The sequence below is a fragment of the Tachyglossus aculeatus genome, chromosome 16, assembly GCF_015852505.1.
Source record: "Tachyglossus aculeatus isolate mTacAcu1 chromosome 16, mTacAcu1.pri, whole genome shotgun sequence".
NCBI classification, from domain to species: Eukaryota; Metazoa; Chordata; class Mammalia; order Monotremata; family Tachyglossidae; genus Tachyglossus; species Tachyglossus aculeatus.
Window position 1 is genome coordinate 25682230 of NC_052081.1, and position 23280 is coordinate 25705509.

A 23280-nucleotide genomic window follows, 5' to 3' on the forward strand; every position below is an offset into this window, starting at 1 on the left:
GTTAGTATGTTTGGTTTTGTTCTCCGTCTCCCCCTTTTAGACTGTGAGCCCACTGTTGGGCAGGGGCCGTCTCTATATGTTGCCAACTTGGACTTCCCAAGCGCTTAGTACAGTGCTCTGCACACAGTAAGCGCTCAATAAATATGACTGACTGAATGAATGAAATAGCAGTGAACAATTATTATTATGATTACGTCAAGCAAGATGCAATTGAACCCATGGAGCCGTTGTTATTATTTCTGGGTTCTAAAAACATAAAATGCACATACATTCATTCAATCGTATTGAGCGCTTGCCGTGTGCAGAGCACTGTACTAAGCGCTTGGGAAGTACAAGTTGGCAACGTATAGAGACGGTCCCTACCCAACAGTGGGCTCCCAGTCGAGAAGTGATAATTCAGAAAGCAGTATCATAGGCTGCGACGGTAAAAGCCACAAGAGCTCTTGGGATGTTACTGCTAACCAGTTCCCAGTGATTCATTCATTCAATCGTATTTATTGAGCGCTTACTGTGTGCGGAGCACTGTATTAAGCGCTTGGGAAGTACAAGTTGGCAACCTAAGAGACGGTCCCTACCCAACAGCGGGCTCACAGTGATCACCAAGGCTCCACAGATGAGGGGGTTAAAAAGAGTTCTAAGCCAATAAAGTTGCTTTAATGACCACAACGCTTAGTACAGTCTTCTGCACACAGTAACTGCTCAATAAATACTACCGAATGATTGATTTGATCCCTCTAGACCGTAAGCCCGTTGTGGGCAGGACATGTGTCCATTTTATTGCTGTGAGGGGCTCTCCCAAGTGCTCAGTACAGTGCTCTGCACACAGTCAGCGCTCAATAAATACGACTGAATGAATGAATGAAATAGCGCTGAACAATTATTATTATGATTACGTCAAGCAAGATGCACTTGATAAACGCGATCAATGGATGGATTAGGTGACCTTTGGATTTCACCTACGGGAGAAGAAACAAAGCACTTCCCTGGACCAGTTTGCAGTGATCGGGGCAGGAATCCCCCAGAACTTTCTGGGTTGATGAATGAGAGATAATATGACCACTTTGATGCCTTACCATTACGATTAAATTGACACTAAAATCCCACTCCAAAAGGCCTTCCCCGCTGAAATCCTCATTTCCGCTACTCCCTCTCCCTTCTGCACTGTCAAAGCACTTGAATCTGTCCCCTTTAAGCACTCGATTTTCACCCGCCCTTAGCTCCGCAACACTTATTGTACATTGCCATAATTTATTTTAATTCTGTCTCCCACTCTAGCCTGTACAAGGGCTTTGTGGGCAGGGAACGCGTCTACCAACTCTGTTGAATTGTGCTCTCCCAAGCGCAATTTCTAGCAGTAGTGCTTTGAACACAGTAAGTGCTCAATAAAGGACTTACTGCGCTTTATTTATAGGGAGCAACGTGGTTTAGTGGATAGAGCACGGGCTCGGGAGTCAGAATTTCGTGGGTTCCAATCCCGGCTCCCACCACAGGTCTGCTGCGTGACCTCGGGCAGGTCACTTCACTCCCCTGTGCCTCAGTTACCCAATCTGTAAAATGGGGATTGAGAATGTCAGCCCCAAAGGGACCGGGTAGACCCCGATTTGCTTGTATCCACCCCAGCGCTTCGTACAGTGCCTGGCACATAGTAAGCGCTTAACAAAAACCACAATTATCATTAATAAATGCTATTGCCTGACTGATCGTAAGCTCTTTGTTAAACCACAATAGCTCCCAACAATAAAATAAAAATGCACACATATATACTTAATATATATATACACATATATACATATATACACACACATATATATACATATATATATACACACACACATATATACACATATACATACATATATATATACACACATATACATACATATATATACACATATACATATATATATATACACATACATACATACATACATACATATATATATATATATAAAATCTTAAAGCTCTTGGTCTTGAGGTTCTCCTTTGGCTGGGTGTTTAGTTGAAAAGGCCCGGTGAACAGGTTAAGGTTGAAAGGAAGGAACGGTGCCAACTGGCGTGTGGTGGGAGACGAGAGTGGATAAGTGAGAGGGAGAGAGCCGATCGTCAAGAGTTTCTGCTGGACGTTGGGAAAAGGAAACCACTGAATGCTTTTGTGGAGAAGGAAGTCATGTACAGTGAAGTTTTGGAAAAACGATCCAGGCAGCAGAATGAAGCACGGAGTGGGAAGTCGAGAGATGAGAAGGAGGGAGAACGGTGAAGAGGCTGCTGATACAGAAGTTAACCAAGGCTACGACAAGCGCCTGGCCCAGAGTCCCGGCTGACTGAATAGAGAGGGGCAAATCTCGGAAATGCTATGGAGGAGGAAACGCCAGGATTTACCGACAAGCTGAACGCTAAAATATCACCATGCATCGGACATGCATCTTCAACTCGGCTCGACCGACTCCAACACCATGGAATAGTCCAGAGAACTTGGGTGAACTAAGGACCGCTAAATTCTGCTTACTGATGGCCAGAGGCCTGCTGGGTTCAATCTGTCAAATGCTTCGGTAAGATCTGCGAAAATACAGTGATGGTCTTGGTGTTTTTTCTGCCCTACACCTATGGGTTAATAATAAAAATTAAAATCATGGTATTTGGTACGTGCTTACTATGTGCTGAGCACTGGGCTAAGAGTTGAGGTAGATACAAGCTAATCAGGCCAGTTACAGCCAAAGGCACTAGGGCAAGGCAGATTGGGCACCATCCCTGTTACACATGGGGCTCACGCCGTTTTATGCCCATTTTACAGATGAGGTCACTGAGGCAGAGGGATAAAGTGGCTTGCCTAAGGCCACAGGGCGGACAGGTGGTGGAGCCGGGATCAGAACCCAGGTCCTCTGAGTCACAGGCCCGTGCTCGTTCCACTAGCCCAAGCTGCTGCTCTGTTCCACAGATTAAGGATGCCGAGCAGTGAATTGGTTTCGAGCTATACTGAAATTCAGAAATTCATTACATTCTTCAAGAGCCTGTGAAAAAGAATTCTGGGCAGATCCTTGCTGGAAACAGAGAGCAGTGAGATGCCCTAGTAATGATAATGATAACAAATGTGGTATTTGCTAAGTGCTTACTAGGTGCCAAGCCCTGGGGTAATCAAGTCAGACACAGCCCAAGTGAGAGGGAGAACAGGTAAGGAATTCGTCCACCAATGATGAAACTGAAGCACGGAGAAGTGCAGTGACTTTCCCAAGGTCGCAGAGCAGGTAAGTGGCACGGCCAGGATTAGAACCCAGATTCTCTGACTCCCCAGGCTCTTCCCGCCAGGCCGTGCTGCTTCTCTTGTGGTTTCCAGAGTCAGATCTCTTCCCTTCCTTCTTGAAAGGAAGCATCTCTGGGGGCATCTTTGAAGCTCCGAGGTATTTCCTTAGTGTGGGGCATCTTTGAAGCTCTGAGGTATTTCCTTAGTGCGATGTTCACCGAGAGAGTACTCATGCACACATCTGCGCATCAGGTTTCCCCCTAGCTTGTGGATTTCTGCAAGAACGCCAACATATGGCTTCCGTAAATAACTAACTCCAAAGTTAGACCTAATTTCACGCCTTCACAACCTCCCTGGCTTTCTAGGTCCCGGCAGGCCGCCTTCTCAGTGGTGGAAGGTGTGTTTATCTCCGATCACAGTGATGTTCATGTCACCTGGGCAGGGTGACCTTTGTAAGAAGGTAATTTGTACTCTTTAGCTGGGTGGTGCTAGTCATATTTATTGAGCGCTTAGCTGTGTGCTAAGCGCTTGGGAGAGTACACAGCAACAATATAACACATATTTCCTGTCCACAATGAGCTAATAGTCCAGAGGGGGAGACAGGCATTAACAGAAATAAATAAATGACAGATATGTACATAAGTACATATGGGAGGAGGGGATGAATAAAGGGAGCAAGCCAGAGCGACGCAGAAGGGAGTGAGAGACGAGGAAAGATGGCTTAGTCACGGAAGGGCTCCTGAAGGAGATGCGCCCTCAAATAAGGATTTCAAGTTGGGGAGAGTAATTGTCTGTCGGATATACGGAGGGAGGCCAGAGGCCGGATGCAGGCAAGAGGATGGCTAGTGGTAATGTATAAGGAGCTACATGGCTTTCTTAATGAGGAGTAAGAGTCTTTGCTTTGGTGGCAGTCAATATATCTCTGGATCTCTTTAGCTTCTGCACCCCACTGCGCTCAAACATTTTGCTCAGTCTGCTGAGCACGTCACGGGTTATCAGGTTGAGAAGCAGTGAAATGTTGATGAAGCATCTCTGGCTTTGTTAGTGAGTAGCTTTCTAAGCTCCGGGTTGCTTTCCTCAAACCGACCCTGGTGGTGTCTTCTTGCTGGCCCCACGGTGCTGACAGCCGCCTAAGTAGACATTGCTTCAGGAGAAGCGCCCATTTGCTGTTCACCCTTGTAGCTGTTGTTCCTTGCTTCCAAAGGCCTTCCCTCAGACTGCTTGGCAGGTTTCTTTGTTAGATAATCACGGTACACACTACAAGGGCAGTGCCCACACTGGTCCTTGTGAAAAGTTCCGATTCAACCAAGAAATCGAAACAAAACAACAATAATCACGATACTCTGGATTTGTAAATAGGATGCCTTTCCCCCGAAGAATTCAGCGCCCACGGTGGATTCGGAAAATGGCCCAGAATGATGATGAATTACATCTCTGCGGAGTTGGGAGTCCGGTTCCAGGTTTAACCAAATGTAGGCATGGATGCACAGATGGGGAATCCATTACCCCACTGGGACCCATGGATTCTTGCTTATTACATTTAACTGCTGGCGATGTGGTGGTTCAACCACCTTCTTGTTCCACCCCAGAGGTGGGTTGCATTTCCTTGCCGAAAGCCGGACCCAATAATAATAAATGCCATGGAAACCAAAAGAGAGCAAATTACACCCATGTAGTCGATACAGGTCTTAGGAGGGTCTATTAGTGAGTTTATGAAAAATCAAGATGCAGCGAGAGAGAGAAACAATTCTCTTGTTTGGTGGGGGGTGGGGGGAGGCAACTAGCCCTTCATGGGTATTCCTGCTTCTCCCCTCTCCAGTGAAGTATGATCTGCTGCCCGGATCATCCTTCTACAAAAATGGTCAGGAAATGTCACCGTCCTCCTCAAAATCTCCAGTGTTGCCTATCCACCTCTGTACCAAACAAAAACTCCTCACCATTGGCTTTAAAGCACTCCATCACCTTTCCCCCCTTACCTCACCTCGCTTTTCTCCTTCAATCCAGCCCGCATTCTTCACTCCTCTAGTGCTAACCTTCTCACTGTACCTCGATCTCGCCTGCTTCGCCGCCGACCCCTGGCCCACGTCCTGCCTCTGGCCTGGAACGCCCTCCCTCCTCAAATCCAACAATTACTCTCCCCCCATTCAAAGCCTTATTGAAGGCCCCTCTCCTCCAAGAAGCCTTCTCTGACAAAGCCCTCCTCTCCTCTTCCTCCACTCCCTTCTGCGTCATCCTGACTTGTTCCCTTCATTCATCCCCATCCCGGCTCCACGGCACTTATGTATGTATCTGTAATTAATTTATTTCTATTAATGCCTGTCTTCCCCTCTAGACTGTGAGCTCAATGTGGGCAGGGAATGTGTCTATTTATCGCTACATTGTACTCTCCCAATAGCTTAGTACAGCCCGCAGAAAGCACTCGATAAATACGGCTGAATGATTGAAGGAGTGAATGAACGAATCTCTGGGGGCTCCTCCGCATCCAGAACCAGAACCGGGATCAGTGGGAGTGAGCTGCTTTGGGCCTCACGAGAAATATCCGTCTCCTCACAGAAGGTCCCTGCCTTTGAGGGAATGCGGCCAGCCGCTTGTGGCGATGAGGCAGTGCCCAGCCCCGGGAGAATTGTTTATTCCTCCTCATTCGGTCCAGTCGAGACTCCCGGAGGTCATGCCACTTCCCCGTTCGTTCTTGGATTTCCGCAGACTTCAGGTGCCCCATCCGAGTAAATAAATAAAACCTCAGTTGAAGGGCTTCTCGGCTGATGTCTTGGGAGGCTTCTGTCGGGAAATCCGAGAGCCGAAAGCTAACTGGTCCAACGCTCTGTCTCCAGCTCCCTTCTTGGTTTCCCAGGGACCGGCTCTTTTTTCCACAAGGCTAGCTGACGGTCTCTGTCACTGTCCTCCCCCAGCCTTTCGAGCATCCCAAAACCCAAAACCAGACCGAGCTTTCTCGCGGCAATTTCCGTCTCCTTTGAAAGGGGACTATTTCGACGACGGCACATCACCGCCCCTCCACTGGAAGAGACGGCCTAGTCCCACTGGAAACGGAAGCTCCCGTGTCCGATGACATCTGAGATCATTCCCCTTTCACTCTCGCGACCTAGCGCATGGGAACTGTGAGCGATTTTATCGGAGGCCCATCTGTCTCGGCCAGGCCCAGCACAGCCTCACTTCAGTTGGGTCCCGGCTGGCTCTTAGATGGAAATGAAATTTCAATCGCCCCAAATCTCAAACCCCACGTGAGTCGCGCATTGCTGGCCGTGACTGAGTCTCGTATCTCGATCCGAGCTCTGATCAACGGGCCGGACGTGACCTTGGGCCCTAGCCCTCTGCTGCATGCGTTGATTTTAGAGAAGCAGCGTGGTCTAGATTACAGGCTTGGGAGTCAGAAGGACCTGTCTTCTGTGTGACCTTGGGCAGATCACTTCACGTCTCTGTGCCTCAGTGACCTCATCTGTAAATTGGGGATTGAGACTGTGAGCCCCACGGGGGTCCAAATACCCGATTTGCTCGTATTCGTCCCAGCATACAGTACAGTGCTTGGCACATTGTGAGCACTTAGTAAATACCATAATGATCATTACTGCTATAATAAACACTTAAATACCATAATTCTTCTTCAGATTTGCACTATGTATATTCTAAGCATTTAATGCATGTTAATGACTATTGGCTATTAACACTACTTAAAAGCTTCTTCTCTCCCCATTAGATTCAGTATGGTTTGATGGAGAAGCAGAATGTTGCGTTAAGAAAATTATCAATCAGTCAATCAGTCGTATTTTTGGAGTGCTTACTATGCGCGGAACACTGCACTTAGCGCTAGGTCATTCATTCATTCATTCAATCGTATTTATTGAGCGCTTACTGTGTGCAGAGCACTGTACTAAGCTCTTGGGAAGTACAATTTGGCAACAGAGACAGTCCCTACCCAACAACGAGCTCACAGTCTAGAAGGTCAATCGTATTTGTTGAGCACTTACTGTGTGCTGAGCGCTGTGCACTGTACTTGTGGCTTTGTGGGTAGAGCACGGGCCTGGGAATCAGAAGGTCTCACGTTCTAGGCCCTGCTCTGCCACTTGTCCTTTGTGTAACCTTGGGCAAGTCATCGCGTATCCCCCCAGCGCTTAGAACAGTGCTTTGCACATAGTAAGCGCTTAACAAATGCCATTATTATTATTATTATTATTTCACTTCTCTGTGCCTCAGTTACCTCACATGTACAATGGGGATTAAGACTGTGACCCCCAATGTGGGACATGGACTGTGTCCAAACTGATTAGTTTGCATCTCCCCCAGCCCCTAGAACGGTGCCTGGCCCAGATTAAGCACTTAACACATACCATTATTATTACTATTATTATTATTAGTTGCTTGGGAGAGTACACTATAAAAATGTAAGACACATTCTCTACCCACAGCACAATACAACAGAATGAACAGACATGTTCCCCGCCCACGACAAGCTAATAACTCTCTAGAGACATTAATATGAATGTCATTTATAATACATAATTTAAAGATATGTAGATAAACATACATAATGTACGCACATACATTAAAGGTCATCTCCCAGCCTCAATCCAGCTAACGATAATAGGAGCAATTCGACCCTGGATCAAAGGGAGGCTATCGTCAGGAGCAGCATGGCCTAGTGGGCAGAGCTTGGAGCCGGGAGTCGGAGGGTCACGGTTACTAATCCCAGCTCTGCTACGTGCCTGCTGTGTGACCTTGGCCATGTCACTTCACTTCTCTGTGCCTCAGTTACCTCATCTGTAAAATAGGGATTGAGACTGTGAGCGCCACGTGGGACCGGGACTGCGTCCCCCCCGATTTGCCTGTGTCCGGCACATAGTAAGCGCTTAACAAATACCACAGTTATTAGTATTACTATCCATGATGACATCAGTATTAGTGACAGGCTCGGGGACTAAGGCACAGTTTGCTCAGCCTTCTACCCCACAGTGTGGGCACTCTGCCGGGCGTCTGAGTTTCGGCCCCATCAAAGCCACTGATCCCCTCCTTTCATCTGAAAAGAGGGCTCTAATGCTTCAATAGGGGTTTAACGGTACGAAACTAGGCGGAGAGCGTGCTTCTCAGTCCCCTTAAGAAGGGACCCAGAAACCAAGAGGTCACGAAATTTCCAGAAACCAGTTTCTTTCCACATTGGCTCACGACCTGTCGGTCCCCGCGTCACTCCTGCCACTCTCTACTTCTATCACTTTGTAGTTAAAAAAGAAAAACATAACCATCTACCCACTGCGGGCACCACGCGCTCGGCTGTCCCCTAAGCAGATTGCTATGTCCGTCACCCCAAACGACGAGCTAAAAGGGCAAGTGAACGGTTACGACTCCGAAGCCTATGTCTCGCTTAAGCCATTTCCACTGCTAAATTTCTAGGGGCACCTCATTAATTTCTATGAGGCTCTATGCCGCCGCACCAGATCTTAAGAGAAGATCACGGGCTTGAGAGTCAGATCCCGGCTCCGCCACTTGTCTGCTGCGTGACCTTGGGCAAGTCACTTCGTTTCTCTGTGCCTCAGTTACCTCATCTGCAAAATGGGGATTAAGATTGTGAGAACCGCGTGGAACACCCTGATCACCTTGTAACTACCCCCAGGGCTTAGAACAGTGCTTGGCACATTGTAAACGCTTAACAAATACCGTTATTATTATTATTATTATCTTAATTTCAGGCTTAATGCCAATGGTTTATATATGTTATTTGTATTTTATGTAAGCATGTTTCAAACAGAGAAGCAGCATGGCCTAGAGGAAAGAGCACATCCCTGGGAGTCAAGGGACCTGGGTTTTAATCCCGACTCTGCCAATTGTTTGCTGCGTGACCCAGGGCAAGTCACTTAACTTTTCTAGGCCTCAGTTTCCTCACCTATAAAATGGGGTTTTCATGCCTGTTCCCTTTTCTACTTAGATTGTGTTCAACCTGATACTTGTTTCATCCCCAGACCTTACAACAGTACTCGACACATAGTAAGGGCTTAACAAATACAATAATAATAATAATGATGATGATGATGGCACTTGTTAAGCGCTTACTATGTGCAAAGCATTGTTCTAAGCACTGGGGGGGATACAAGGTGATCAGGTTGTCCCACGTGGGGCTCACAGTCTTAATGCCCATTTAACAGATGAGGTAACTAAGGCCCAGAGAAGTTAAGTGACTTGCCCAAAGTCACACGGCTGACAAGTAGCGGAGCCAGGATTAGAACCCATGACCTCTGGCTCCCAAGCCCGGGCTCTTTCCACTGAGCCACAATTACAATAATAACGATACTACACGTACACATATATATAGCTGAAACGTACCAACGGATATCACAGATAATCGCTAAAGTTCATTTTATATTCACAATCTGGACAAACAAATCCGACGCCATTTTTCCCCCCTTCCTAACTCTGTGAATTGAGATTCCAAAACTCTGAAAGGAAACAAACTGGAAGTGTTTTCATTTCAAAGTGAGCGGTCCTCATCTCTCTGAAGCCGACACAGGCCGGTTCGAATAACCCGGTGAAATCGCGTCCAGAACTGCGTTGCTATGGCCCCTCGGAACTTCGGACACCGAAAAACACGAAGTCCCCCGGCCAAAATATTCCAACTTTCCAAACGACGGCCACCTGCAGGTGCAGGTGGTCCGGAGTAAGGGGAAATCTCACGGATCACGGCTTTGGCACTTCCTGCCTTACTGTGGTGGCAGTTTGCCAGCACAGCTGCTTGTGTCACCAGAAAGAGGAGACCTTGGAGTCGACGGGGATGGGAGGGCCTCGGGAGCCGTTGGGCCGCCGGGCCAGGGAAGGAAACGGCAAATGACTCCCGGCAGAACAGAAGAATCACAGAATGCTTCGCTTCAAGAAGTCATCCAATCCCGCCCCTGGGCTTTGGGACAGCAAATGGCCCCTCGGGAGAGGAGGATGCTAGGAGGTTCTTTACCACCTCTGGTGTCTCCTTCCTCCCTTATAATCCAGAAGCCGCGTGGACTAGTGGAAAGAGCATGGCCTTGGGAGCCAGGAGGACCTGGGTTCTAATCCTGCCTCAGCCAACTGCCTGCTGTGTGACCCTGGGCCAGGTACATCGCTTCTCTGCGCCCCAGTTTCCTCAACTGTAAAATGGGGATTCAAAACCTGTTCTCCCTTCTACTTAGACCGTGAGCCCCATTAGGGATAGGAGTTGACTGATTAACTTGTACCTACCCTGGCACTTAGAACAGTGTTTGACATACAGCAAATTCTTAATAGATACCATGAAAAAAACAACCAAAAAACCATCCAGAAGGTCTTCCTAAGTTCTTCCGGAAATTTCCCTTCCTTCCATTTCAAGGAGCAAAAACTCCTTCATGTTTTTTCAGTGATGTCCTAGTCCCAGTAGTTAAAACTGTATTTATTGAGGGCTTACTGTGTGCACAGCCCTAGGAGAGAATACTCAAGTGGGAGTTTCTGTCCCTCAAGGGGCTCACAGTTTACAAGGGTTTTCCATCTGGCCCCAGTGCTTCTTCATGAGCGAGTCTGGGTTTTCCCGAGGCTTCGAATCAGAGGTCCTTACCATTTTGCAGACAGACTTGGCCTCTTCAGAAAACTTGTGGGAATACACCTCTTCCGTCTCCAGGACTCTCCTGTCGACCTCTTCCCGCTTCACCTTCTCTTTCCTCCCCCGGAACGGAGACTGGCCGGCAATCATCTCAAAAATCAGGCAGCCCAGACCCCAGTAGTCTGGGCTCAATGCATACCTCTGGTTGTTCAACACCTCCGGAGCTGGAAGGGGATAGGAATGATAGGATTAAAAACGTAACAGATGTGGAAATGAGGACTCCCTAAGCCATGGGCTAGATGGGGCGGGAAGAGAAAGGGGGAGGAAGGGGGAGAGAGACTCTCCATTCCGGTTAGCTAGGATGCATTCAGTGAAGAATGCTGCTACCCCAAATAAACCCACCGGACGCTTTACAAAATCAACCAACTAAATGTTGCTCTTTGATGGTTCTTTCAAATTCAAATTCAAATGCTGACTGTATCTACCCTCTTAAGGACAAGATCTGATGAGCTTGGATCCACCACAGCAGGTAATAAAATGCTTAGCCCAGAGGAAGTGCTCAATAGATACCATAATTAATTTAAAAACATATATACAGCATATATATGGGAAGTAACACTGCCTAGTGGAAAGAACATGGGCTCGGGAGTCAGAGGATCCTGGCTCCACCACTTACCTGCTGTGTGACCTGGGGTAGGGCATTTAACTTCTCTGTGCCTCAGTTCCCTCACCAGCAAAAATGGGGTTCTTCCTCCTACTTAGATTATGAGCTCCACACGGGATCTGATTCTTTTGTATCTATCTCAGCTCTTAGAGCAGTGTTTGTCACACAGAAAGCGCTTAACAAATAACAAAACTATATTTGTCAATTGTGCCTTTTGAAGCGTTTTCTATTAACGGCATCTTTAGAGATGCTATAGTCCTAGTCTGACCTGATTATCTTGTAACTACCCCTGCACTTAATAATAATAATAATAATAATAATGATGGCATTTATTAAGCGCTTTCCATGTGCAAAGCACTGCTCTAAGCGCTGGGGAGATTACACGGTGATCAGGTTGTCCCACGGGGGGCTCACAGTCTTAATCCCCATTTTACAGATGAGGTAACTGAGGCCCAGAGAAGTTAAGTGACTTGCCCAAAGTCACACAGCTGACAATTGGCAGAGCCGGGATTTGAACCCCTGACCTCTGACTCCAAAACCCGGGCTCTTCAAAACTGAGCCACACTGTTTCTCCATTTCGTATGGTGCTTGGCACATAGTATAAGTGCTGAACAAATACCACGATTATTATTATGACATGCATGCACATGCATGTGCATCCACCCTTCAGCAATTTAACATGTGGTCAAGGGACATTAAATTTACAAAACTGGATGTGCGATGGAGACAAACACAAGTGGTTATCTTTGCTGCAAATTAGCCACAGCGCCTTCCATTTGGCCCTAAATGAAGATAACGCCAGAAGGATCAGCAGCTGTTTGGGACCTGAGGAATTCCTCCCCTTCCCTCCCCGCCCCCAGATGCCGTCATCTTCGTTTGAGCGGACCAGAGGCCGTGGGAGAGGGAGGGAGGGCAGGTTAATACGACATATATGCTATCTGGTGGAAGGATGACTGAGGAGAAGCAGAGTCATGGGAGTTTCTCGCTTCTCCTCCTTCCCGACGTTCTTCGCCCTGGCCCTTCACCCCGGCAGCGTCCAGATTCCAGGACGGACTGGGGTCTGTGGCCTCGGGGGCAGCTCCTCTCTTGGACCGCAGCCTGGGCAAAGCTACTTTTAGAGAATGTGGCCCCCATGTTCACACCCCCCACGAGACGCCTGCTGAGTCCAGCTCATGAAGAAAACAACATCCGTGGCACAAAGGGGGCCTTCAGTGGCTCGTTTTGTTGGAGGGAGAGAAGGATTTGGAGACATGTGGGTCCCCTCTGGCAAGTCAAGGGAAAAAATAAACCAAGAAAACCCCGATCTCAAATGTTGGAAATGCACCGTTGACCACCGTTGGTTGGATGCTACCGCTGGGTTCACGTGGATGGGATTCATTTGCTTCGCAGAAAGAGTCGTGGGGAGAAAATATTACTCCTTGCAAATAGCCAAGTAAGCAAATCACTTACCCATGTATCCTACTGTTCCTACCCTGCCGCGGATTAAGTCTCCTTCCGGGATCTTCACGGCTAGTCCCAAATCGGATATTCTAATATGGCCTGAGAGGAAAACAGGAGGCAGTCAGAACCGTTATAAACCAGTTAAAAAACAAGACGTGCCCCAGTGCCGTGCTTTTCCAAATAAAGAAAAAAAAATTGAATTGATTTTGTCTCTCCAAATATAACCCCGTGAGCTTTTCTGGCCGGGGCGGGAGACGTGGCTAAATTGTGAGGTCCCTGCCTGATTGCGGGTGTGGCAGATTTCTTCTTGGGAAAAATGCGAAATCTTTGTGACATTTGGAAATCCTTTGCCTACTGGAATTAGATTCAGAAAACAGTGTGGATGGAACCACCCCTACCTGTACTGTTCCCCCTCTCTTTGTGGGGCTGGGAAATTTGTGAGGGGAAAGGAGAAGCCTTCCTGTCAATTCACAGAAGCCCAGGAGAGTTGTCTTGAAGGCCTACGCCTCTTCTGGGAAATAAGAAATTAATACTGAAAACAGCCAGCTCTAGAACTTCTTCGGCTGCCTTCCTCGAAGCTCCTTTAACCAAAGTCACATTTGTGCTACAATCGGATCCTCCTCGAGGGCCTCCGATTAGAGCAGACAAAGCACGGATTTAGTTCAAGTTCAGTCCAAAGAGTAGTTTTAACGACAATTTCCATATTCCCCGAAAGAGTGACACCACTTCCTGATTAACAGAGACATAAATGTGAACGGCCCGGGCTCTCCCTTTCTCTCCCAAGCTATTTTTGACTCAATCTCTCTTGAAATGCGCTCTGTGGATGTCTCACAAAGGCAGGAAGGCTTGAATAATGAGGCTTTAGGATTTACATCCAGTCCGGGTTATGGGTGGCGAGCCTAGATAAACAGAGGCCAAGGACGCGGCGGAGGCGTTATTCTCGGGTCGGAGATGCATGACAGCATGCAGCCCGGGCTCCCCTGCAGTGGCCGTGGCGACTCGGAACGGCGGCAACAGGATGTTTAACTCAGTCCCGGGCAGAGGGGGAAGAAAAAAAAGCCCTAGAATCCGGACCGCTGCCCTAACGACGCGGATGACGACAGGAAGACCTGACGGGATCCACTCGGAAACAAAAGGGGTGGCCATCTTGGAAGCCTGCTCTCTTCCGTAAGACCTGGAGGCGACCGAGCGCCGGTTCGAGGAGGATCCTCTACGGATCCGAAGGCGGATTTGATATGGGAAACACAGCACGGGCAGGGGCTTTTAAATGACAGTAGCGTCCAGCCCACTGACACTGTTCAATTAATGACTGATTATTCACAGTGCTACAATCGGCAGCGGTAGAAACAGAGCCATTCACACAGCTACTGTAATCATTCGTAACTAATAAAATCTGGAAGTTTTCTCCTCTGCCAATATCCTGAAATTCAGGAAGACCATCGGCCCATCCCCTAAACCTGTGGGGGCTTCAAATAAAGCCCAAGATCCTTTCAGCCCCCGCACCTTACCCTCAACACAGCACACTTATTAGGCAAAGCACCTCTTGGTGTTTTTGTTCTCTCTCAAGCACTTAGTACAGTGTTTTGCCTGGAAGCGGCGTGGCCTAGTGGAAAGAACATGGGGGACTTGGGTTCTAATCCCAGCTCTGCCACTTGTCTGCTGTGTGACCTTGGGCAAGTCATTTAACATCTCTACGCTTCAGTTTCCTCATCTGTAAAACGAGGTTTAAGCCCTGGACCGTGCCCACCCCGATTATTTTGTATCCACCCCAGCTTTTAGTACAGTGCCTGGCACAAAGTAAGTGCTGAATGAACACCACAATTATTATTATCATTTATAATAATAATAATAGCATTTATTAAGCGCTTACTATGTGCAAAGCACTGTTCTAAGCGCTGGGAAGGTTACAAGGTCTTTACGAATACCAGCATCAGAAAACACTTGATAAATTCCACCCATCTATCGACTGGATGGCTTCTTAACTTACCATAATCATCTAAAAGGATGTTTTCTGGTTTCAAATCTCTGAAAACGAAAGATAAGGGACATGTGAGTGGGAGAAGGAATTCACTGTAGAGGGGCACACATTTCAGCACCGAGCAGAACAAACAGACTTTCTTCTCTTCCTGCGTCGGGGTGGACACCCCACTCACTAAGCAAGCCCCATACTGCAGATCTGTACTGGTTTTGGGGATGAGCGGAATGAACGGCGGCTCAGGCCGCGGCACTTTCTCCTTTTCCGGTCCCGGGGATTGCCGGGGGTGGGAGGGGGTTTGGTGGAGGGTGGGAAGGACGAGGAGCACATCTCACCCAAGGCTGAAAAGGGGGTTGATGGATTTGTTTTCCTGGCGACCAGGAGAATCCACCATCCTCCCTCCTCTCAGCCCTGGTGTGCGGCAGGGCAGGTGGGGAGGAGAGGTCAAGCCTGGGGTCAGAGCTTATGGCATCCCCTGAATTTGAATTGGATACTGGTTTGTGATGGGGAAAGGTGAAGTCAGAGCTGGAAAAGATTTGGGTGGGGGAGGTTGGGTAGGTTATAAGCCCGTCAAAAAAAAAGGTCAGAATGTGAGCGTGGCCTAGTAGGAGGAGCCCAGGCTCGGAGTCAGGAGGCTGGCATCCTGCCATTTGCTTGCTGTGTAATCTGAGGCAAGACAAAATGTTTGGTTTTGTTCTCTGTCTCCCCCTTCTAGACTGTGAGCCCACTGTTGGGCAGGGACTGTCTCTATATGTTGCCAACTTGTACTTCCCAAGCGCTTAGTACAGTGCTCTGCACACAGTAAGCGCTCAATAAATATGATTGATTGATTGACACTCACCTCCTCTAAGCTTCGTTTCCTCATCTGTAAGATGGGGACTAAGAACCCGTTCTCCCCCTTAGACTGTGAACCCTCCTGTGGACGGGACCGGGCGCAGTGTTTGGCAAATAGTAAGCATTTAACAAGCACCACGACTAATATCGTAAAAGTGGCCACCACTGGGGTGATCCGGTTATTTTCGGCCCAGCCCACCACAGCTATCTATTCTTCTCCGCCAGAGCCTTAGTCAGAAAAAAGCCCTCTACTACCACCGGTCTCCCCACGGGTTCGTTCATTCATTCAGTCGTATTTATTGAGCGCTTCCTGTGTGCAGAGCACTGTATTAAGCGCTTGGAAAGTCCAAGTTGGCAACATATAGAGACGGTCCCTGCCCAACAGCGGGCTCACAGTCTAGAAGGCGGGAAGTTCTGCTCAGGAAGGAGGTTGGGGGAAAGTTTTGCAGGATCAGGTAAGCAACCACGCATGGCTTAGTTAGCTTCTTCTTCCATCCCCCAGGGCGATTTTTCTAACTCCTTCTCTTTTCACTTCGGTGGAAACCAAACAGAAACAAAGTCAATGAGACGGTGTTTGTGGTGGGGGGAGAGCCTGTCGTCATGAACATTCTTTCTTGTTTTTAGACCCTTCTTGACCCCTCCAGATAAACTCCACCAAGAGACCAACAGTACCATGTCTCCTTGTCAAACAAACGCTTCTGAAAAATGTGAAGGGGAGGAGAGGGTCAGAGAGACCAAGTCACTGGACTTCCCTTTATAGCCTACCGGCTGCTGATTGACTACAGCTGGCCAAGCATCCTAGTGTTTCAGGAAGGAATGGTCCATTTTTCAGGGTAGAGAGCCAACTGGGGAATATTCTGTTTCAGGTTTTATTCTAATTTTCTACACTGCGGTCAAAGGTGCATCACAGGGACCCTTACCCAGCCTCCAAGAATTTGAAAGAACGATACGTAGAATACGGCCACATCCTTGTTTTATAAACACCCACAAACCCACAGCCGCCTCTCCACCGATCGCTTGGTTTTCGGCACAAGGCAACGAGAAACAGCGCAGAAATTCCTGGTTTCCGGCGCTAGATCACGACTACATCGGGGTTGGGGCAAGGCACCGAGGAACATCGCAGAATTCTCGAAACCTGAAAACATCCAGGACCCTCAAACGGACCGAGACGGGATCGCGTCAAGGGGAACCGACCTTTCGTAGCAATTCTACCGAGCTCCTTTTTGACGTCGACCCACACATACCTGTACACAGTGTTTTCCCTGTGGAGATCTTCCAAGCCACAAAGAATCTCTGCCGCGTAAAATAACGCTCTCTCCTCTTCAAAGCCTGGGTTTCCCATGTTATAGATGTGGAATTTTAAGTCGCCCCCGTTCATTATGGTCAGGACTAAGCACAGCGCATCCTTTGTTTCGTAGGCATAGGCTAAGTTGACCTGGGAATACATTTGCAACACACTTGTGACATAAACAGTGTTAGGAACTCACCACTTCCTGTTTTCTTCAAAATTCATAACCAGTGGAGGAGGTAGCACAGCAGCAGTAGCAGCTGCATTCTATCCATATCAAACCAAACAGGCCTTACTTAATTTGATCCTTGCCCTACCAACCAAGATCAAACAATGAAGCCCCGCAAGACAACGCGACTGAATTAGGGTATCGCCACTGGCTTAGCTTATTCTTCTTGCCCCGCCCCAATTTTACCCTTTAATTGTCCGGGATGCTCCCTGCATGAGGAAATAGCCGAGATTCCCAACCCACTGTTAGTATAAGAGAGGCATTTTTACACCGGTGGGGGAAAACGACACGTCGTTTCTAAGTCGAGTCCGCTTCGATAATTTAAAATCAATGGCTTGTGATTTTCACCTTTCTTGAATAGTCATATTTTCCCGAGTGAGAACAGGTGCATCCATGGTGAGGTATTCTGCATAAGAGTCTTCCAATCGGCAACCGACCCCGGCCTTCCCTTGAGCGCTGGCTAGACCATTATGCCTGGAAGCTCTCCAGGAAGACCTGGCATCGGGACCAGGAAAATCACAGGCGGAAACACCAGGATGCACCTTTCTCACGATGGGGGTTGAAAAATGCCTGTCTTTCAGCATTCTTTTTGGTTTAGAGTTAATGGGGAGGGCTTCCCCCTGCAGAAACGCAGGGTACAGTTCACTCGTTCAATCGTATTTATTGAGCGCTCACTGTGTGCAGAGCACCGGACTAAGTGCTTGGAAAGTTCAAATCAGCAACATATTAGAGACGGTCCCTACCCAACAATGGGGTGATGCCCCAAGACCGTGGTTTTTTTTTGGAGACACGGGAGAGACGAAACTCTTTCGGGACCGCGTTGACTTCTAGGTTTCCGATCCAATCTTCCTTGGAAGCGGATAGATTTTTAACGCACCTCCAGCCCCAGCCCCGCCTCTGAATAAATGTGGGTCAAGCCAAATCTGGCATCTCGCCCCTCGCTGTGTGAGCTATTTCCAGAGGCACGCCGAGTGCGGGTCCTGTTTACCACTTGGCGAACCTTGAGACGTCAAGGAACAATAACGGGCTTTCTAATCACTGGAGGCAAAAAACCGCTGCTCCGGTTTGCGTGATTTTTCCGAAGGAAGTTAAAAGTCTGTGGGGACGGCCAGGTCTCTGACCGCTTCTTTCCGTGAGGAATACTTACTACAAACTGGCTGTTGACTTTTTCCAAGATCTGCTTTTCATTTAGTGCCATGGATTCCCCTTTCCTCTTTTTTATCCTTTTCTTCTCCAGCCTCTTGCAGGCGTACATCTTACCTGTGGCACGAACCTGACAAGCGCAGACCTGAAAGTGAGAGCAAGAAGGCAAGCGTTTAGACTCGGCCATGAATCTGGAAGAGCAGTGGCACCTCCTCGGGCCTCTGACAGTTCTCAATCTCTTCGAAGGCTCTGCGCTCCTATTTCGCTCAGCTAGGCCGAGGTAGAAAACGGCAGACCCCACGAAGCCGTCTCCGATTGCCGACCGGCATTTGAAGGTCCACGCCAACGCTGGACGGCAAAGGACGCGTGAAGAGGGATATTTAACGGCACCGCGGACTGGAGGATACTCCGTTACGAACGGCAACGAGATTGAGAAATCGCTCACCTCTCCGAAGCCGCCTTTACCGAGCACCCGATACTGCCGGAAAGTGTTTTTGGTCACTGGTTGTCTGGAAGGAAACAAGGAATCCGACGTTGGCTTTATGGCATACGAAGGCCTATTTTCCTCTCATCTTTGAAAGGAAAAAAGATGGACGCACATTTTTCTAATCTTGTTATTTGATACCGAGGCACGATGTGAAGTCCTCCGTGCTGATAGGTAATAAAATTAAAACCAATCTGTTCCGGCATGTCTGTGAGTCATGGCTTCGGATAAAATCCAAGATCTTAACAGGCTGGGCCCTGAATGAACGCCCAGCCTAGAAACGCTCTGATTTTCCTTCTTATGACTGAAACTACTAAATCCCATCACTATGCATGGAGAATGAGAGAAAGATGAAATCATCTGAGAAAGTCCTGGGTCTCTGACTTTCTAGTTCGCTTTTTGCACAAGATTAGATCCAGTGCTCTACTTACGTGTATCCCCTCGTTAACCCGTATTATTATTATTATCAGCGTTGTTATATTTGTTAAGTGCTTACTATGTTCTAAGCGCTGGAATAGATATGAGATAATCGGTTGGACACCACCCCTGACCTACCAGGGGCTCACAATCTTAATCCCCATTTTACGAGTGAGGCGACTGAGGCACAGAGAAGTGAAGTGTCTTGCCCAAGGTTGCGCAGCAGACGAGTGGCGGAGCCGGGATTAGAACCCAGCTCCTTCTGACTTCCTGGCCCAGAGGGAGAATTCATTGTTTTAGATTTTCCTAGAGCTAGAGCTGGGAAGCAGCAGGGCCTTTGGGCTTAATCCCACCCTGCAGCCACGGAAGATGTCCCACACGCCCCGAGATTTTCTGGGTGGTCTGAGAGAACATCCCCATTATACCGTTGAGGAAACTGAGGCACATAGAACTTGTCATACAACATTAAAAACATAGTACAAGACCGTTTACCAAAGCAACCCAACAGGACTCTTAATTTCCTTGTTCGCAAAAGCCTTATTTATTGTCGAGACCCAGGTCAGAACTAAAGACTGTTTAGGTGGTAGATCCATAATACGGCTTTGCAAACCATCCATATGGAAAATCTCTATTCCACCGATTTCTCTTCTGGCAGCAGAATAATACCCGGGCATCTAATCAGTTCTCATTTCATCAGAAATCCCACTCTAAAGACTCTTTTCCTTAAAAGACCTTCCTGCAAAACCTGGCAGGCTTTCTGGCCCATTCTTTTCGTATTCGTGGAACTCTCATTAGTTTATCTACTAAAGGATGTTTATTTGCTGAAGACCTTAGAGTTTAACCCATATCGGCAAAAAAACAAAAAACAAACAAACAAAAAAACCCAGCTACAGTCCTTTCACAGCAGTCTTTTCGGCAAGGATCCACTCCCTCACGACTCTTTCTCATATAAATAATTAGCCGGAGGAAAACATTAATAACATATAGTCTCTGTTTACTTGGAGGTTATTTGTTTTACAGCTGTAATTAAAACCACATCAAGGTTTTCCAGCCTGCCTGCAATATTTGAAAAACAATGAGTAACTTTAGGTTGCCAGAGAATTTAATTGTTGGGGGAGAATAAGAGTTATACAACATCAGAGAAATCTCTGGGTTCACACTGAAAAGATATTAATGTTAAAGAATCCCAACCACAGAAATTGGAACTGATCCTAGCAGCGAGTAAGTCTGCTGTGTTATTAACTCATTCTGGTCTCTGGACTATTACTATTATTTACTGTGCCTTAGTAGTTAGCTGAATTGTACGTTCCAAGCAGTTAGTACAGTGCTCTGCACATAGTAAGCGCCCAATAAATACGATTAAATGAATGAAGGTTCCACTTATAACAAAAAAAGCGCAGTGACCAGGAAGAGTACTCCACGCGTCCTTTCCAAAAGTGAACTTATTTTTTTCTTTCCTGCTAGCGTATCAGGTGAACGGATTTCTTAGGGGCGCAAGAAGCCCGGTGTAAAGGAGAAACAATATGGTAGTGGAAGACCAAGGATTGGGTTGGACTGCTGAGTGATTAGAGTTGCCGGGGTCAGCGGTCACAAACAAAGGGATGCTCAGATTGGCCTGGGAGTTTTTCTGTTGAACTCAATCGACGGGTGTCTTGCCTTCGAATATTGCACCGGTGTCCTGAATAATGCGGCTCAAATTTTGAGCAGTTTCTGGATTTCAGTCCCGAAGAACGTGTGAAAATATTGGTCCACACATGCAGATTCCCCTATTTCAATTTTCAGGGGGATTCATTAGCCTGTTTTTAAAACAAAAGAGAATATATCCGGCCAAAAAGCTGGAGAGGAAGGCATTGTGGGGCCTGTCAGAGAGGAAGGATATTCAATTCTTCTTGCGTAAAAGTCAAAGGGATATCTCCCAGGTACTGTACAGGAAACTGACAAGTCCTGGTGTTATCAGATATATCGGAGTTTTTAACCTTCAAATGCTCTGAACACAAGGGCCCTAAAATTACAGGCTCTACTGACCAGGACAGAGGAAAAAATGGGGCTTTTCACTAGGAAATGGGGCTCCGGACACTAGTTAGATTGTGAGCCCCATCTGGAACAGGGACTGAGTGTTCTGGCCTGATTATCTTGTAGCTAACCCAGCGTTTACTACGGCACATGATAAAGTGCTTAATATTATTATTATTATTGTTATTACTGATACAAGAAAAAAAGATGTCCATCAAACCATCCTGATCTTAAAAGTCTCATCAACAACGGCATTTAGTTAGCACTTACTACGTGCCGAACACTGTACTAAGTACTCGAGACAGTACAAGAGTTTCCGCCCCCTTCTTTAGGGAGAAATGGATAGAACCATCATGGTCCATTCCACATTGTGATTCACCTGTGTGATAAACCTTGGAAACCCAAGAGAAAACGTATTGAGGCTTAAGTACTGGAGTGTAGCCAAACCCATCATTCCCGGGGAATCCGCCTGCTACCCCGAAATGAGAAGACTGTGAGAGGGAAGCTTACCTTTCTAACCACTTCCACTGAAGAAATCTGTCAAAATACATGCTGCCCAGGTACTCTTGAAACGGCTCTCCGCTTAGGTAGTCGAGGACAGATCTATCTCAGATGAAAAAACAGACGCGTATTTTATAATCCTGAGCTGGCGACAGGATAGCATCAGTGTGCCATTGCAAGGGGAAGATGGGGGCTCATTTGTTTTGGTAGCTTAAAGAATTCAGGTCTCTCGGGCATGGGATGTGTCCGCTTATTGTTGTTTTGTACTCTCCCAAATGCTTAGCACAGTGCTCTGCACACAGTAAGTGCTCTCTATATACGACTGACAATGAATGAATGACTACAGAACAGACCTGGGTGAAGGCAGAACCGGGGAAGTCGAAAATGCATCTTCTGCTTGACAGCGAACAATGTTAGCTCGTGTGAGGATGAGGAGAGAAAAAGGGACCCAAGGGTGGGGAGAGGGGGAAGGTTCAGGGAGCCACACACAGATTTTAAAAGAATTAACCACGGTGCGATCCTGGGTGAGGAGGAAAACTGGAATAATTGGGATCGACTGGGGCTGAGATCGCCTCATTGCTCTTATTCATTCAGTCAACCGTATTTATTGAGCGCTACTGTGTGCAGAACACAGTACGAAGCACTTGGAAAGTACAATTCAGGAACAAATAGAGACGATTCCTGCCCACGAGGGGCTCACAGCCTAGAAGGGAGGAGACAGACATCAAAACAAGTAAACAGGCATCAGTAGCATCATTATAAATAAACAGAATTATAGCTATATACGTATCACTAATAAAACTAAATAGAATTATAATTATAAATATGTACTTATACACCCAAGTGTTGTGGGGCGGGGAGGGGGGTAGAACAAAGGGAGCGAGTCAGGGCGATGGGGAGGGGGAACAGAGGGAAAGGGGAGCTTAGTCTGGGAAGGCCTCCTGGGGGAGGTGAGTTTTCAGTAGGGTTATTATTAAGTACGGTCATTAGTATGACTAATGAAGGCTGGATCCAAATCCAGGCACCGATTTAGTCAGACAGAAGCGGACCCAAAACGATGGAGATGAAGGACTAGGCAACACTAACCCAGCTGCTTTCCGCTTGTTGGCAGCCCACCCACTTTTCGGGACCAGCTCTGATCTGTCCCGACTCTGCTGTTGGCCTGAGGCCTTGGGACTAGGAAAAAAATAAATCCACTTCCCGTCAATCTCTGTAGGCGAGACAATGCCAGGGAAGAGATGCCCGGGCCAGTCAGAGAGGGGCCGGCGGATCAATCGATTGATCACCAATCAATGGATCGTATTTATTTAGCGCTCACTGTGTGCTCAGCACTACATTAAGCACTCGGGAGAGTACAATAGAACCGTCGGTAGACACGTTCCCTGCCCACAAAGGGCTTATGGTCTAGAAGGGGATACCACCATCCCCTCAAGCACCCGTCTCGACCACTAACCGCATAACTCCGAGGTCTTCGGGGCTGAGTTTGCCCCCCTCCCTATGTGCCTGCCCTG

At 47.6% G+C, this 23280-nt stretch overlaps 1 protein-coding gene across 2 annotated transcripts in view; it reads right to left on the reverse strand.

Annotated features, from left to right (window-relative positions):
- The window catches only part of GRK5 (G protein-coupled receptor kinase 5), a 285939-nt gene that overhangs the window by 21238 nt on the left and 241421 nt on the right, over positions 1–23280 (reverse strand). Inside the window, exons 6-12 of one of the 2 annotated variants that reach the window (XM_038758122.1) lie at positions 21779–21871; positions 18800–18863; positions 18359–18499; positions 16939–17129; positions 14873–14910; positions 12895–12984; positions 10797–11005 (exon numbers count right to left, since the gene is read on the reverse strand). In XM_038758122.1, coding sequence (XP_038614050.1) covers positions 10797–11005; positions 12895–12984; positions 14873–14910; positions 16939–17129; positions 18359–18499; positions 18800–18863; positions 21779–21871 — 826 coding nt within the window. Of the gene's footprint in view, positions 1–10796; positions 11006–12894; positions 12985–14872; positions 14911–16938; positions 17130–18358; positions 18500–18799; positions 18864–21778; positions 21876–23280 lie in introns of both variants that reach the window. The other variant, XM_038758123.1, reaches the window with a different exon arrangement.